Source organism: Aegilops tauschii, chromosome 5 (genome assembly GCF_002575655.3).
Source record: "Aegilops tauschii subsp. strangulata cultivar AL8/78 chromosome 5, Aet v6.0, whole genome shotgun sequence".
Lineage (NCBI taxonomy): Eukaryota > Viridiplantae > Streptophyta > Magnoliopsida > Poales > Poaceae > Aegilops > Aegilops tauschii.
In genome coordinates, this window is record NC_053039.3 from 419,669,697 (window position 1) to 419,687,869 (window position 18,173).

An 18,173-nucleotide genomic window follows, 5' to 3' on the forward strand; every position below is an offset into this window, starting at 1 on the left:
GTGGCACCGTGGAGTCCTACTATGTGAGTTTGCTTTGCCTTTGTTCAAGTTGTGCATCATCATTATGTATCATGAAAAATGATTGCAACATCTTGTTCGCATTGTGTAGGACAAGATTGCTCAACATAGATATAAGGACATGGAAGCTTCAGAAGGCAGATTCTTCAAATTAGAGCATTGTTGGGAGTTGCTCCAAAAGTGCGACAAGTGGAAGTTGATCGACAAAGAGTCCCCACCAAAGAGAGGCTCACTTACAAACATGGATGAAGATGAGGATGATGATGGCCCAAGAAATTTGAACAAGCCCGATGGCGACAAGAAGACTAGAGAGAAGATAAAGAGAGAGCAAGAAGCATCGAGCTTGAGGGAGAAGATTGATGTCATGGTGCAATCAAACGAGTTAATGTTGTTGAAGTCGTTGGAGATCAAGAAAGAGTTGGCCGAAAAGAAGGCAAAAGAGAAGCAAGAAAAATGGCAAATGCTCAAGGAAGAGGGGCTGCGCAGAGCTGCCATTGGGGAGAGAAAAGTACGCGCCTCTGAAAACAAATCGCTGTCATTGTTGCTCGCCGAAGAGAACAAGATCATGTCGATGAACCGCAATGACATGGACGACGTCACCAAAACATGGCATGATATGGCAAGGAGAGAGATCTTGAAGAGGAGAATGGTCGCCTCGGCCGGTCCGTCTGCCAGTTCCGGTGATGTTTTCGCTGCTCCATACGGTGGCAATGTGGATGATTTCGGTGCGGGAGTTGGAACAAGCGACGGAGGTGGCTACAATGGCTACGGTGGCGCCGATGAACTTCAAGATGGACTCCATGGCGCCGAGTGAAGATCGACCCCCAAGATGATGTCGGACATGGGCGCATACCTTTGCATGCCCTCTTTTGCGTAATGAACTTCGTTTTTATTCGCGCGCAAACTGTTTATGTCATTTGAATTTGAACTTATTTGTGAAGCCCTATGACAAATTTCAGATTTGCAGTCTTTCTGTTTACGGGTCGTTGCACTGTTGCCCGAGTAAAACCCGCATAGCCGGCGAATATGCTTTTTTACGGGTCCGTTTGGGGGGTTTGCATCTGTGCTAGCCCTCGCCGGCCCGCAAAAGCGGTTTTGCGCGAACTGCAAACGCGTTTTGCGGGGTCTGCTATAGTTGCTCTAAGATCAAGAACACAGTCACTGAAGTCGTATTCTTGCCGTGGATGAAGACGCACTGTTCCACGTTTGTGGATAGTGCGACAGTGGGACTGCATGCGGGTTCAGAGTTCAGCTTGACAGTTTCAGACATCCTTGGCCCAGTAGAGTAAATACATGTTCATGGAAAGTAAAAGCAGATACAGTAGAAATTAAGGTGATGTTTATCAAGCCAGTTTATGCTGTGAACTGTCACAAACTCGACCAGGAACATGCCACCAAATTTGTGAGCAGTACGAAGAAATCGAGATCCGATGCCGTCTAATTACTATCACCAAGACTGTGGTTTCACAGCAAGATATACAAATAGGAGCAATGTTAATAATACATCACTCAAAACAAACATAGAAATCTCTCATGATCCCTCCCTTATGGGAAATGCGAGTCTACAGTGCAACTGAAACTGGACGGCTCCCGGGCATGATAAACAGCCGCATGGTCCTCCTAGCTGGCGAGATGGCTGGGCGAGATCTTGAACATCGTGTACCACATGTATGCACTGGAGAGGGCCGTCTCGAGCTCATGGTGCGGCCAAATCCTGGCCGGGAGGTGCTAGGGGAACATGACCATCTCTTGGAAATCCAGCTTCAGCAGCTTGTCTGACCACCAAGGAAGAAAGAGCAAAAGAAACTTCACTATCTGAGGCTTAGGCATAATATGTACGGCACTGAATGTGGTAATCCTTGCGGAATCTGTTACTCACTTCTCCAGGTTCTTGCTTCATGGCAAGAAGTTGCACATGAACAGCACCAGCAATCGCTGCAGGTAGTAAGTAGAGCAGAAGAATAAACGTTAACATGTGCAAAAAAAATAGCGTGTGTGTTCTTGCCACCAGAGAACATGAAACCGCCATAGATAGCTAACCTCCCAGTGGACAGAGGAGGTATCTTCCAACAGTGCATAGATCTGCCTTGTCGGGGGTGTAACTCATGGAGCAACCATTTCACTCCATGAAGCTGAAACCCAGCTCTTTCTTCGCTCCCTTCTCCACCATCATCTGCCGAATGGCTCTTGCATCTTCCCATCGACCATTGACTGCATACAAATTGAACAGAACAGCATACCGCCCACCATGTTGTGGCTCTAGCTCAATGAGCCGCTTCCCTACACGTTCGCCGACAGTAATATCATTATGCATCCGGCATGAAGACATCAGCGCACCCCATTGCGACGCATGTGGCTCCATTGGCATATCCAACAAAACAGTCTCAGCCTCCTCAACACGTCCTGCACGCCCAAGGAGATCAGCTAGGCACCCATAGTGCTCTCTCTGTGGCTCGATCCCGTGCTGCCGCATCGACTGGAAAATTTCCCTCCCTTCCTCCAGACGACCTGAGTGGGTGCACGCGCACAAAGCAGCAACAAAGGTTGACTGATTTGGCACAAAGCCGTTTCCGACCATCCTTTGGAACAACTCAAGTGCACGCTCACCATGGCCATTCATGGCAAGCCCCCCAATCATTGAATTCCACAGCACAACGTCGCGGCAGCGAACAGAGTCAAAAGCACGCCACGCCTCCTCCATGCACCCACACTTGCAGTACATGTCCACCAGCGCGGTCTCGGCCATGACATTCCTTTGAGTCCCTGCAAACCCCTCTGTTTCCATATACCGATGGACCCAGCGACCCCTCTCAACGGCACCAAGATGAGCACACGCCTTGAGCACGCTCACCAGCACCACCACATCCGGCTTGAAACCCTCCCCCATCATCCGATCAAACACCTGCAGCGCCTCGTCGAACTCCGCCGCACGCACGAGCGCGTCGATCATGGCGCTCCAAGACACCAGGTTCCGCCCGGGCATTCTGCCGAACACCTCCCTCGCCGCTGCCAGGTCGCCGCTCTTGCCGTAGCCGGACACCATGGTGTTCCAGGAGGCGGCGTCCAGAGCGGCGCCCGAGTCGAACACCCTGCGGGCGTGGGGCAGGAGGCCGAGGGCGCAGTAGAGCTTGAGGAGGGAGTTGGTGACGACGGGGTGCGCGAGCGCGCCGCACTTGAGCGCGTGCGCGTGGGCGACGGGCGCGGCCAGGCGTGTGCAGCCGCCGGAGGCGGACGAGGCGAGGGCGGCGAGGAGGAGCGAGAAGGTGTAGGCGGTGGGCGGCGTGGCGGCGCGGATGCGGGAATAGAGGGCGAGCGAGGCGGCCGCGGGGGCGCCGCGGCGCGCGAGCTCGGCGTGGAGCGGGCAGCCGTGGGAGGGCGCTGTGGAGAGGAAGGCAGCGACGACGAGTCTGCGGAGGCGGCGGGGCGCGGCGGCGAGCGGCCACCACGCCATTTGGTCTGGGGGCATCACTGAGGTAGAGCCACAATATGGTGGCACCATCCATGAGGTAGTGGGCTAAGAGCATCTCGAGCCGCGCCCCCAACAAGGCCCCTCAGGCGATTTTTCGGTTGCCGGCGCCGAAAAATCGGCCTAGTCGCGCCTCCAAAGGCCCAATTTTCGCTGGCTCGGGTCGAAATTGGCGCCGGCGGACCCAGGCTGAACCCGGCGCGCTGGGGGCGCTTGGGGGCGCCGGCCGAGTCGTTTTTGGCGCGAAAATAGGTGGGCCCTCCTTGGCAGCGACTCGCTCTTCTCGTCGCTTCGTCGTCCTCATCGCCTCGGTTCCCGCGGCGAAATCAATGCCAAAGCTGCCGTGCCGGTTAGCCTCCTCCATTGATGCCTCACGGGCGGCGCAGTGAAGACCGGACGACGCGCGTCCCTCGACCGCCACGCGTACAGACGGCGGCCACGCGTGCACACGGCGGCTCCGCCTATATAAGACGCCCCCTCCTGCACCGGTGAGACGCACAGACTCTCCACCGCCGATGCCCCCGTTCCTCGACGCCTCCGTTCCTCCCTCTCTTCTCGCCGTTTCCAGTTCACCCGATGGCCGAGCGCTTTCCAGGCGATGGCGTGGCGGCAAACGGCTTCGGCCACCGCCACCTTCACGAGGACGAAGCTCGGCTTCTCTATGAGGCCGAGTACCCGGTCCCGCCGGACATGCGGGTGCCCCCCGTGGAGGATCAGCGCTGGCGGGGTCCCGGTGCCACCGCCGCCCACAGGGGCGGTGCGTCGTGGGGAGATCACCCGTATCCGGTCCTCTCTGCCGCTGGCGGCGAGGGAAGGGGCAGGTACATCCCCGACAGCCCGCTATGGGAGCAGTACTTCCGTCGCCGCCAAGCGGAGCAGCTCGAGGCCACCAACGGCGTCGTACCCTCCGGAAGGCTCAACGCCGACGACCGCCACCGATGGTGGGGCGTGCCCGGCCGCACGCTGGAGGCCGTCCTCGAGTACATCGAGGGCGGCAACACGCCCAGGCTGGAATACCCCGCTCCCCCTCCTTCTCCCGCCGGCGGGGGAGCTCGTGGACGCCGAGACGCATGGACCCGGCGTCCTCCTTATCGTCCGGCCGCTCGTCCGGCTCTCCCTCCCTTCTCCCCGTCAAGCCGGAGCCCCAGGACTCGCCGGTCAGCCAGCGCACCCGCAACTCCGGCGTCCGCATCGCCGAGTCCTCCCCCACCTCTGCCCGGCTCGTTAGGCCGAAGGTGGAGCCCGGCCTCCCCGCGGAATACGAGGCCATTGTCCGGCGCGGCTTCTCTGGTGATGAAAGGATCGAGAAGAGGTGTCTAGAGGGGGGTGAATAGACCCTTAGCAAGAAAAGTGGCAGTTTTTAATTTCTTCAAGTTAAAGTGGAGTTTTAGCACAAGTTCAAACATTCACAATACATATCAAGCAAGAATGATAAGAGTATATGAGCAGCGGAAAGTAAATCATGCAAGTTGCAAGAATGTAAAGGGATGTGATTGGAGTGTGCAAACGCAATTGGAGACACGGAGATTTTTTATCCGTGGTTCCGATAGGTGGTGCTATCGTACATCCACGTTGATGGAGACTTCAACCCACGAAGGGTAACGGTTGCGCGAGTCCACGGAGGACTCCACCCACAAAGGGTCCACGAAGAAGCAACTTTGTCTATCCCACCATGGCCATCGCCCACGAAGGACTTGCCTCACTAGGGTAGATCTTCACAAAGTAGGCGATCTCCTTGCCCGTACAAACTCCTTGGTTCAACTCCACAATCTTGACGGAGGCTCCCAAGTGACACCTAGCCAATCTAGGAGACACCACTCTCCAAAAGGTAATAGATGGTGTGTTGATGATGAACTCCTTGCTCTTGTGCTTCAAATGATAGTCTCCCCAACACTCAACTCTCTCTCATAGGATTGAATTTGGTTGAAACATGATTTGAGTGGAAAGCAACTTGGGGAAGGCTAGAGATCAAGATTTATGTGGTTGTAATGGAATATCATGACCTCAACACAAGTGTAGGTGGTTCTCTCTCAGAAAATGTATGTTGGAAGTGTAGGCGTGTTCAGATGGCTCTCTCCATGAATGAAGAGTGGGTGGAGGGGTATATATAGCCTCCACACAAAATCTAACCGTTACACACAAATCACCAAACTTGGTGGGACCGAATTATAAAACTCGGTCAGACCGATTTGGTTCAAAATGTGAACGTTAGGATTTTTGGTGGGACCGGCATGTCAACTCGGTGGGACCGATTTCATTAGGGTTAGGGCATAACGTAATCTCGGTGAGACCGATTACACAAACTCGGTGGGACCGATTTTGGTAATAAGCTAACCAGAGAGTTGGTCAGGCAAACTCGGTGGGACCGATTCACTCATCTCGGTTGGACCGAAACGTTACGAAAGGGAGACAGAGAGTTTGCATTGCGAACTCGGTGGGACCGACCGAGATTATTGCAATAGGCAACAGAGAGTTTGCAATCCCATCTCGGTGAGACCGAGATCCCTATCGGTGAGACCGAAGAGAATAGGGTTTCTGGCAGTGGCAATGTCAAGTGAACTCGGTGGCGCCGGATAGAAAGTTTCGGTGGGGCCGAGTTTGACTTTTGGTTTGGGACATATGTGGATGTGAGAAAGTGGTTGAGGGCTTTGGAGCATATCACTAAGCACTTTGAGCAAGCAAGCCATTAAGCAACACCTCATCCCCTCTTAATAGTATTGGCTTTCCTATGGACTCAATGTGATCTTGGATCACTAAAATGAAAAATGTAGAGTCCGGGCTTTAAGCTTGAGCCAATCCTTTGTCCTTAGCATCTTGAAGGGGTTCCACATCCTCTAGTCCACGCCACTCCATTGTTGAACTTATCTGAAACATACTAGGTAGAAGTATTAGTCCAACAAGAGATATGTTGACAGTAATTACCAAAATCACCCAGGGAGCACTTGTGCTTTCAATCTCCCCCTTTTTGGTAATTGATGACAACATACATCAAAGCTTTAGATAAAGATATAGAGAATAAGAAGTAAAGCTTTGGAAAGACATGTAACATGCATCGGCTCCCACTACATGTATGCAATTATGTAAATATGTAATATAAGAGCATGTGAATGCATAAGCATGACAGAGTAAGCAATGTGTTACATGTATCTTGGCTATATGCATCAGAGCAAAAGGTGTGAATATAGGAAATATACCTTCATGCTCATGAGTCCTTCTTGCAAACAATATGTACATCAGCAAGAAATCCTCATGCACATGAGTGTGATGCATATACTTACCTTGTGGTCTTGAGTTGGCTTAGAAAGGGATGAACCTAAGCTGTCGGGACCCCGATCCTAAGTCACACCAATCTAGCATGTAACACATCATATCACTTTGCGGCCTCACGCACGGTATTCCCACGGGTGCCACCTTACCTGGCCTGGGACCGTTTGCGTCTTTTGGCTCATGTATATGATAGTGTCGCTAGCATCCATATGACAGAGAACCCGGGCCGACATGGCTAGTCGTAAACCCAAAGTGGCACTAGCTTACAGGGACAGGCATACATGACCCAGCAACGAATGTGTCGGTCATCAGCGAGTGAATCCGGGCTGTAGCAACTGGGCTAACAGGACTCCGGAAACCCAGGCTGTAGCAGCTTAGCAGGACTCCGGTAGACACCGCGTGACATTTCCCCAAAGGGACAGACACAGGAACGAAGAAGGACACATGCCGGCCAGTCTAAGTGTTCCGGAGCAGTAGCAACTGGGCTAACAGGACTCCGGTAATCCGGGCTGTAGCAGACTACCATGGCTCAGTGGAAGCACTAGACCACATTTCCCCATAAGAAAGGCTACCAAGGATAGACAACTAGGTTGTCGGATCCCACACATAGCCATACACGTTACACGTACGCATAACATGCATATATGTGCTGTACAACATGGCATCACAACATAACTCAAACTCATATAGATAAAGGCTCAGAAGAGCCATCATAGCATTTATTACAAACAGGAGTCACATGACCCAACATTCAGAGCATACAAGCAACAAGCGGAAGCATTACATGTCTGGGTACAGACAACTACAAATGAAAAAGGCTGAAGAGCCTGACTATCTACAACATCCGATCAAGATCGTAGCTGAGATACAAGCTACTTGTCGAAGTCCACGTAAACTAGTAAGACCGAAGTCTCCGCTGCAAAAACATAAATAAAGCAACGTGAGTACAAAGGTACTCAGCAAGACTTACATCAGATCCTATCATACATGCATTAGTATCAAGGAGGCAATGTGGGGTTCAGTTGCAGCAAGCCAGCTTTGACTCAGTGGCTAACCTATTCTACGACTACGAGTAACTTCTTTGAGGTAAGAAAGCGCACACGAGTCCACTAATCACCACATCAATACACTACTATGGATTCATTCCTGTCTCCCTACGAGAAGGCCATCCATAGCACTCACACTTGTCTTGAGCATTTTAGAGTATCCACTTCAAGTTGTCTATGTACCACGTAAGCATCCAAGAAGTCCATAACCGAGGACACGGCTATTCGAATAGATCATGATAACCCTGCATGGGTGTACTTCTTCACACACGCTCTCACCACTTATCACCATGTACACGTCATGTATCTCGGCAACCTTCAAGCGGAAGCCTGGCGAGTGTGTCGGCCACGACCTGACTAACCACACAAGACTCTAGTCCAAGTTTATCGCCTATTCGGGTTCCATCCGCAGGGAGTCCGGCCGAGGTTTCCACTACGGCCCCAAACGATGTGTGCAGGGTTCCCGAGCCCACCATCCGGGTGCCACTCGGTACACCGGGCCACGTGTGTCTAGTCTGTCCCAAGCCCACCCTGCCGGGTGCCACTTGGTAGAAAAATAACACTACCTACAAACACCAGAAACTAGTTGCAACTCCTGGACAGAGATCAAGTTGGTTAATAAGTCGAGAGGGGTCGAGTTACCGGAACCCAATGTGTGGTAGTAGCTAGTCATTGGACAACATACACAGAACTCAGTGCTTAAGGACGGTTCCAGTGAGACAACCCACCATGTACTCCTACATGGCCTCTCACCGCTACCTTTACCAAATCGTGTTCACACACTTAACTTTCAGCATCAGAACATAGCATAACACTCCAATTCATTCCCCGTGAATCAGACCTGACACAACTCTAAGCAATAGCAGGCATGGCATGGTAGGAACACAACATGGCTCAACCAACTCCTACACATGCTAGTGGGTTTCAACTATTTACTGTGGCAATGACAGGTCATGCAAAGGAATGGGTTCAACTACCGCAGCATAAAGTAGCAGTTGAATCGTTGTTGTCCTAATGCAATAAAAGAGAGCAAGAGCGAGAGAGTGGGATTGTATCGGAATGAACAAGGGGGTTTTGCTTGCCTGGTAGATCAACAAGGAGGCACTGCTTCACAGACAGGTACTCTGGAACACTCTCCGGAGCAAGACCTATCAAGAAGGAACGATGTCGGCAATCAATACACAAGCATATGCAACAATTTGATGCATGAACATGGCATGAATATGTGATGTTGTTTGAACTAATGCAGCTAGCATTCATTTGGATGAAGTCCATTTGAACCAAGAATTCAAATGCAACTCCAAGTTAAGTCTTTATAAATGCCATTTATGTGTTTTCACATATACAGCAGGTATAACTTGGTTTGTCATGCATGAAACTGGTACAGATGAGTAGATTGAATTTTTCTGATAATTTTTCATATATAAATTATTTCAATCTGAGCTACGGTTGAATTTCTGTGATTTTTTGAAGTTTTGAACATTTTCTGGAATTTCCTGTTTATTTTAAATCCAGAAACTGTTAATTGCGTCATCCTGATGACAGCATGATGTCAGCGGGTCAACGGCGCTGACCAGGGTCAAACCTGACGTGTGGGGGCCACACGTTAGTGTCTTAGCTAGTTAACAGGGGGTTAGTTTATATTAACTAAAAGATTAGGGCGCTGGGGCCCACTGTCAATGTCACTAGGGGGTAATTAGTTAGGTGGTGATTAGCTTTAAGCTAATCACCTGACAGGCCGGGCCCGCACATCAGGCCGGCGAGGTCATCGCCGGCGACCTCTGGTATAAAGGCGGTGCTCTCTGAGTTTTTCTAGCACAAGTCTAAGATGTTCGGCATGCTCTTCCTCGTTCTTTGAGTAAATAAGAATATCATCGAGGTAAACCACGACGAACTTATCTAAGTACTCCATGAAGATAGAGTTCATCAAGCGGGAGAATGTAGCTGGAGCATTGGTTAGACCAAAAGACAAGACAGTGTACTCGTACTGGCCATAACGAGTGACAAAAGCCGTCTTAGGAATGTCCCCATTTCTGATCTTGATTTGGTGGTAGCCTAACCTCAAATCCATCTTGGAAAAGACTGAGGATCCAGCGAGCTGATCATACACGTCGTGGATCCTGGGGAGCAGATATTTGTTCTTTATCGTGACCAAATTAACAGGACGATAATCTACAACCATCCGGTCCGTACCATCCTTCTTCTTGACGAAGAGGACAGGGCAAGCCCAAGGAGAAGAACTAGGACGGATGAAACCCTTTTGCAAGGACTCATCAAGTTGTTTCTTAAGCTCAGCTAGTTCTAAGGGTGCCATCTTGTAAGGTTTCCTAGAGATTGGAGCGGTTCCTGGGATAAGATCTATGACAAACTCTACATCGTGGAACACCTGGCAGTTCCTCTGGAAAGACATCCGGGAAGTCACGGACTACCGGGATATCTTCAAGGTCTGGAAGAGGGCTGGCATTAAGAGAATAGAGCTGACGCTTTGCAACTCTAGTGGAGACAGTGACTATCTTGCCAGATGGGTGTGTAAGCTGAACAGACCTGGTGTAACAATCAATCTTGGCGTAATGAGATTTCATCCAATCCATACCCAAGATGATGTTAATATCTGTAGACTTGAGAGCTACAAGTGAGGCAAGGAATACAAGTCTGTCAACAAGGATTTCATTACCATGGCTTATTCTGGTAGTTTGCCATCTAGATCCTGGAGTTTGGATTTCAAGTGGAGTTGGCATATCACAAAATGACATGTCGTGCAAACGAGCATAGCCTTCAGAGATGAAGGACTGAGATGCTCCGGTACCGAATAGAACCGAAGCTGGATGACAGTTTACAAGGAGTGTACCAAGAACGACATCCAGATCATCATGAGCGTCTTTAGCTGAGACGTGATGCACATGTCCACGTTCAGTGGGAGCTGACTTGACACTGATCATCTTGCATGGTGGCTTACCACGGCCAACAGACTTCTCAGGCGGGGGTGGAGCATAGTTGGTTTGAGAGCAGTCACGTGCATAGTGTCCTGGCTCTCCGCATGTGAAGCAAGTCCCTGAAGTAGGACGTGGACCCGCATTGACAGGCGGTCTACCAATAGGCCTGGGTGTAGCATATGACTGAACTAGGTGGGACGCCACATAAGATGGCCTCGGAGAATATCCGGGTGGAAGAGCGGAATTCGGAACCCAAATCCGGCGCTTCTGAGAACTAGAACCGGAGGAAGAAACCAAATCACGGGTGTGCTTATGAGACTCCTCGTAGGTGAGCTGAGATGTCTCCGCATTAATGGCCTTGTTCACAAGAGCCTGGAATGTATTGCAATGGTGCAAGTGGAGATCATGACGCAACTTGGGGTTGAGACCCTTTCGGAACCTAGCCTGCTTCTTGGCATCCGTGGACACCTCTTCTGTAGCATAGCGGGCGAGGTTCTCAAACTCTCTACTGTAAGCATCAACAGCCATCTTACTCTGGGTGAAACTACAGAACTCTTCTCTCTTGCGGTCAATGAGAGCCTGAGGAATGTGATGCTCACGAAAAGCCTTAGTGAAATCTCTCCAGGTAGGTATCTGGCCAGCTGGAAGCATAGCCTCATAGTTCTGCCACCAAAGACTAGCAGGACCTTCCAGGTGATATGCAGCATAGGTGACCTTGTCACCTTCAGCTACGCTCGCAGAACGCAGCTTGTGTGTGATACTACGGAACCAGTCATCTGCATCGAGTGGTTCAATGGAATGATGGAAGGTAGGTGGTTTCAGACCAATGAAATCATAGATGGTCGCTGCTCTTTGCACTGGGGTGCGGTGTTCTCCTTGATACGTGCTAACAAGCGGTTAGACTCATGCTTGTTCCTCTCCATCTCTAACATGAACTCTGCCAATGAAGACTGGTCGGGAGGATCCTCATCCCTACCATCTCCATGGTTCAGGCTACGAGCAACAGAACTTCGGTTAACTGACGACATCCTGAGGAACGAAACCAAGGACGGAGTTAGCATCAACTATAGGATCCAGAATAGAGCACAAGGAATTAGTATCTCTCGAACTCCTAGGACAATTCTGGCAGCATAACGGCAGTAAAATGCTCAAAATGAAACATCCTGCAAACGATGGGATAGTACCATACTCAACATCATCACTCAAGGTTTTGTGATAGTACTAAACAGACTACACCGGAAGTACTTGAAAGATGGAATATGACTCTGATCAACCAATCCTAAGAGACTACATAGTAGTAACTCGTGATCCTGATAGACGGAAGAGAAAGCCTAGTTCCTTAACCCCGTAGGAAAGATAGGATGACTCAGATCAGAAAGGCATGAGGTATAAGGAGTAAAAAGAGCCTTACGTTCCCTTCCACAATCAATTCCCCTACATAACTAAATAATTTCTAGACTCAACTTCGACCAGTTTGGCTTCGTAATCCTACAGGCAGTCAGGCTCTGATACCAAAGCTGTCGGGACCCCGATCCTAAGTCACACCGATCTAGCATGTAACACATCATATCACTTTGCGGCCTCACGCACGGTATTCCCACGGGTGCCACCTTACCTGGCCCGGGACCGTTTGCGTCTTTTGGCTCATGTATATGATAGTGTCGCTAGCATCCATATGACAGAGAACCCGGGCCGACATGGCTAGTCGTAAACCCAAAGTGGCACTAGCTTACAGGGACAGGCATACATGACCCAGCAACGAATGTGTCGGTCATCAGCGAGTGAATCCGGGCTGTAGCAACTGGGCTAACAGGACTCCGGAAACCCAGGCTGTAGCAGGCTAGCAGGACTCCGGTAGACACCGCGTGACATTTCCCCAAAGGGACAGACACAGGAACGAAGAAGAACACATGCCGGCCAGTCTAAGTGTTCCGGAGCAGTAGCAACTGGGCTAACAGGACTCCGGTAATCCGGGCTGTAGCAGACTACCATGGCTCAGTGGAAGCACTAGACCACATTTCCCCATAAGAAAGGCTACCAAGGATAGACAACTAGGTTGTCGGATCCAACACATAGCCATACACGTTACACGTACGCATAACATGCATATATGTGCTGTACAACATGGCATCACAACATAACTCAAACTCATATAGATAAAGGCTCAGAAGAGCCATCATAGCATTTATTACAAACAGGAGTCACATGACCCAACATTCAGAGCATACAAGCAACAAGCGGAAGCATTACATGTCTGGGTACAGACAACTACAAATGAAAAAGGCTGAAGAGCCTGACTATCTACAACATCCGATCAAGATCGTAGCTGAGATACAAGCTACTTGTCGAAGTCCACGTAAACTAGTAAGACCGAAGTCTCCGCTGCAAAAACATAAATAAAGCAACGTGAGTACAAAGGTACTCAGCAAGACTTACATCAGATCCTATCATACATGCATTAGTATCAAGGAGGCAATGTGGGGTTCAGTTGCAGCAAGCCAGCTTTGACTCAGTGGCTAACCTATTCTACGACTACGAGTAACTTCTTTGAGGTAAGAAAGCGCACACGAGTCCACTAATCACCACATCAATACACTACTATGGATTCAATCCCGTCTCCCTACGAGAAGGCCATCCGTAGCACTCACACTTGTCTTGAGCATTTTAGAGTATCCACTTCAAGTTGTGTATGTACCACGTAAGCATCCAAGAAGTCCATAACCGAGGACACGGCTATTCGAATAGATCATGATAACCCTGCATGGGTGTACTTCTTCACACACGCTCTCACCACTTATCACCATGTACACGTCATGTATCTCGGCAACCTTCAAGCGGAAGCCTGGCGAGGGTGTCGGCCACGACCTGACTAATCACACAAGACTCTAGTCTAGGTTTATCGCCTATTCGGGTTCCATCCGCAGGGAGTCCGGCCGAGGTTTCCACTACGGCCCCAAACGATGTGTGCAGGGTTCCCGAGCCCACCATCCGGATGCCACTCGGTACACCGGGCCACGTGTGTCTAGTCTGTCCCAAGCCCACCCTGCCGGGTGCCACTTGGTAGAAAAATAACACTACCTACAAACACTATAAACTAGTTGCGACTCCTGGACAGAGATCAAGTTGGTTAATAAGTCGAGAGGGGTCGAGTTACCGGAACCCAATGTGTGGTAGTAGCTAGTCATTGGACAACATACACAGAACTCGGTGCTTAAGGACGGTTCCAGTGAGACAACCCACCATGTACTCCTACATGGCCTCTCACCGCTACCTTTACCAAATCATGTTCACACACTTAACTTTCAGCATCAGAACATAGCATAACACTCCAATTCATTCCCAGTGAATCATACCTGACACAACTCTAAGCAATAGCAGGCATGGCATGGTAGAAACACAACATGGCTTAACCAACTCCTACACAGAGGAATGGGTTCAACTACCGCAGCATAAAGTAGCAGTTGAATCGTTGTTGTCCTAATGCAATAAAAGAGAGCAGGAGCGAGAGAGTGGGATTGTATCGGAATGAACAAGGGGGTTCTGCTTGCCTGGTAGATCAACAGGGAGGCACTGCTTCACAGACAGGTACTCTGGAACACTCTCCGGAGCAAGACCTATCGAGAAGGAACGATGTCGGCAATCAATACACAAGCATATGCAACAATTTGATGCATGAACATGGCATGAATATGTGATGTTGTTTGAACTAATGCAGCTAGCATTCATTTGGATGAAGTCCATTTGAACCAAGAATTCAAATGCAACTCCAAGTTAAGTCTTTATAAATGCCATTTATGTGTTTTCACATATACAGCAGGTATAACTTGGTTTGTCATGCATGAAACTGGTACGGATGAGTAGATTGAATTTTTCTGATAATTTTTCATATATAAATTATTTCAATCTGAGCTACGCTTGAATTTCTGTGATTTTTTGAAGTTTTGAACATTTTCTAGAATTTCCTGTTTATTTTAAATCCAGAAACTATTAATTGTGTCATCCTGATGATAGCATGATGTCAGCGGGTCAACGGCGCTGACCAGGGTCAAACCTGACGTGTGGGGGGCACACGTTAGTGTCTCAGCTAGTTAACAGGGGGTTAGTTTATATTAACTAAAAGATTAGGGCGCTGGGGCCCACTGTCAATATCACTAGGGGTAATTAGTTAGGTGGTGATTAGCTTTAAGCTAATCACCTGACAGGCCGGGCCCGCACATCAGGCCGGTGAGGTCGTCACCGGCGACCTCTGGTCGCGACGGTGTCCGCGCTACAAGCGGCGGGGGCGGTGTCTGGGAGCACCGGGGCGTAGCCCGGGCTCGTCCGCTACCAGGGGGCAGGTGCGAGGAGGCGGGGTGGCCGGAGCTCGCCGGAGCGGAGCTCGCCAGAGCGGAGTTGGCGACAGCGGCCGGAGCTCGGCTCGAGCGGCAGAGGGGCTAAGGGGCGCCGGAAGAGCAGGGGAGAGGGGGGTTCGACGGCGGGGGTCACAGCGGATCCGGCGGAGGCGTCGGCGAGCTCGGGGAAGGCCCGGAGCGTGCAGAGCGGCGAAGGCGATCTCCGGCGGCAGGCGATGAAGCAGACGGCGGTGACGACGATACAGGGCGCCCGGAGATGCCCGACTTGACGGAGAGGACGAGGACGACATCGCGGAGCTCTTGGGCACGACGGAGGGGCGATGCCGTGGCAGTGGGCGTGACAACGGCGAGCGGCGGTGACGGGCGTGCTTGGCCGTGAGAGAAAGCGAGGGGGAGGGAGCAGAGGAGGGGATCGTCTCGGGGGGGAAAGTGAGAGGGGACGGGGGTGCGTGGCGCTCGCAGCGGCAAGCAGGAGCTGGCCGAGCGCGTGTGTGCGCGCCGTGGCCACACGCCCTCCTGCCTACTGGCAGGAGGTTAGGGGTGACTGGCGCCTGGGCCTTGTGGGCTGGCAGTCCACTGGACCGGCCAGGTAAGCCCAGGTAAGTTTTCTTTCTATTTTTATTTTCTGTTCTATTTTCGGACATTTGTTTTGACTTAATAATAATACTAAATCAATTTATTTACTTCTGTCAATTTTTGTAGGAACTAGTTGGATTGCTTCAAAATTCCTCACCAATTAACAGAATTTTTGGACATATATTATATATATATAACAAATAGTGATGTTATTCATCACCCAGGGTGCAGAATAAGTTATTCTTCACCTGAGGTAATCTTACGATCACTTCATAATTAAATTACATTTGGAATTCAAATAGTTACATTCCCTTTGATTCACTACGTAAAATTTGGTATAAGAAACTAAAAATATAGGTCATAAGACAAGAAAATTTGGAGTTTATGTATATTTTACACTACGTTTTTACGTTTGTAATTTTACATAACATAAAATATTTTTTACGGCGATTATATATTTTCTTACGATCTCTTTTTAGTCAGAAATAAGACAAAACTTACGGAACATAAAATTACAGTGCATTGGTGGTAAAATAGAGGGGGGTGAAGAATAACTATTCCTCACCCAGGGTGACGAATAGTCAATCCCATATAACAAATATATATATATATATCCAAAGCAAATAATTACTGCATTAATTCCAAATGCCCAAAATAAATATCTATGAGCTCCTAAAAATATTGGTTTGAATTTTAACTCTGACCAATATTTTCAGAGAGTAACATGAACATTTTCTTGGACCTTTTTGGAGCAATTTTTATCTGGGTTATTACCAGAAATGATTTCTGAGGGTTTCACAAATCCCCATTTCAAACTTAAATGAAATTTAAACATGATGCACACATGACTAGCTAGTCTAGGTCATACCAGAACTAGGGATGTGACATGAGTAAACAAGGTTAGGTAACACAGATACATCTACTAGCCAGAGCAAACAAAAGGAACCACAAGAGTACCAAGATTGGGATGACATGTAGAGTGTGAGCACTGGATACTCTATTGGATATAGACATGTCCCCAAAGGTAAAGATATGCAATGAATTCAAAGATTTCCTTCCCTTAGTTTTCTTGCTCCCCCTGAATCTTGTATGGGATACTGGGAGAAGATAGGGAACAGAAAATCAGAGCAAATGCAAACAACCAAATAAACACAGATATGAACATGTCTTTCCCCTCTTAAAGACATGTGTCTTCTCTCCTCTAGAACACCAAGCATCTGGGGCTTTATGTGATTCCTCTTCCCCCCTGTTGAAGAACTCTCTCCCCCTGTTAAAGTGATTAAGCTTTGATGTGATCTCTCTCCCCCCCCTTTGACATCAATTTCCAAGAAGGGATCTTCTAGAGTGAGAGTCAAAATAGGTTTGGTCCTTGAGGCACAGAGCAAAGCAGCATAGAGAATATGATGCTGGTAGAAGACAAGAATCATCGAGTGGAGCTGGAGCAAAAATGCAGGATCAAGTGGCAAGTTGTTTTTTCTGCAGTGAGATCGGTGGCACCGAGTTGTGTGCTTCGGTTGCACCGAAAGGATTTGGTTGGACCGAAAGCAACAGACTGGTGTGACCGAGTTCATCACAGAGAAAACACTTGTCACCTCAGCTCACTAGGCAGGTAAAATCTCATAAAGATTTGCAAGGAATTAACTGAAGGATTTGCAATGAATTGGATGCAGGGAATGCAGAACAGAAATAAAAAGAAAAGAAATCTAGATAAAGTCAAATATGCATGAGACAAATGCAAGCGCACAGAGAAACACAAGAGAACTTCATCTAGAATTGGTCGGCGACAAAGTCACCTATGTTAGGGTATATTGACTTAGGAGTCAAGTGAGGGCACTTGATCATAGGTCATACTCATTGTTTAAGCTCAAAATGGGGTTACCATTTTCCGTTTAAGCATCTTGATGTATTCACATCTTGTTGAGTTGCTTTGACCCATGACTTGGAGTAAAGCTTCTCTAAGATGGAATAACATACCTTGGGTGGTGGTGTTGATCTTGATCATGTAGTTAAACTTGTGTGGGTTGCTCAAGGTTGATGTAGCTCATCAAGAGTTGGGAGCGCCACATGGAATTTGAGTTCATCTACCTACATGGGTTAGTTTTGCAAGGAAGAGCACTTGTGTATTGCTACCTCTTGAGCACTGCGTTGGTTTTCCCTTGAAGAGGAAAGGGTGATGCAGCAAAGTAGCGTAAGTATTTCCCTCAGTTTTTGAGAGCCAAGGTATCAATCCAGTAGGAGGCTACGCGCGAGTCCCTCGCACCTACACAAACAAATAAATCCTCGCAACCAACGCGTTAAGGGGCTGTCAATCCCTACACGGTCACTTACGAGAGTGAGATCTGATAGATATGATAGGATAATATTTTTGGTATTTTTATGATAAAGATGCAAAGTAAAATAAAAACAAAGTAAAAAGCAACGGAAATAACAAAGTGTTGGAAGATTAATATGATGGAAGATAGACCCGGGGGCCATAGGTTTCACTAGTGGCTTCTCTCAAGAGCATAAGTATTTT

The 18,173-nt window shown here is 49.0% G+C and overlaps 1 protein-coding gene across 1 annotated transcript; it reads right to left on the reverse strand.

Annotated features, from left to right (window-relative positions):
- Positions 1–1,438: 1,438 nt before the first annotated feature.
- Positions 1,439–3,509, reverse strand: LOC109731675 (pentatricopeptide repeat-containing protein At1g05750, chloroplastic). Its single transcript, XM_040390659.3, has 2 exons — positions 1,898–3,509; positions 1,439–1,793 (listed from the first exon to the last, which is right to left on the reverse strand). Exon 1 carries the CDS (start codon positions 3,482–3,484, stop codon positions 2,138–2,140), a length of 1,347 nt encoding a protein of 448 aa, XP_040246593.3. The 5' UTR covers positions 3,485–3,509; the 3' UTR covers positions 1,439–1,793; positions 1,898–2,137.
- Between the last annotated feature and the right edge of the window lie 14,664 nt (positions 3,510–18,173).

What these genes read in the sequence shown, in the direction of transcription:
- LOC109731675 (XM_040390659.3), bottom strand. Translation starts at nt 3,484, where the DNA reads ATGCCCCCAGACCAAATGGCGTGGTGGCCGCTCGCCGCCGCGCCCCGC.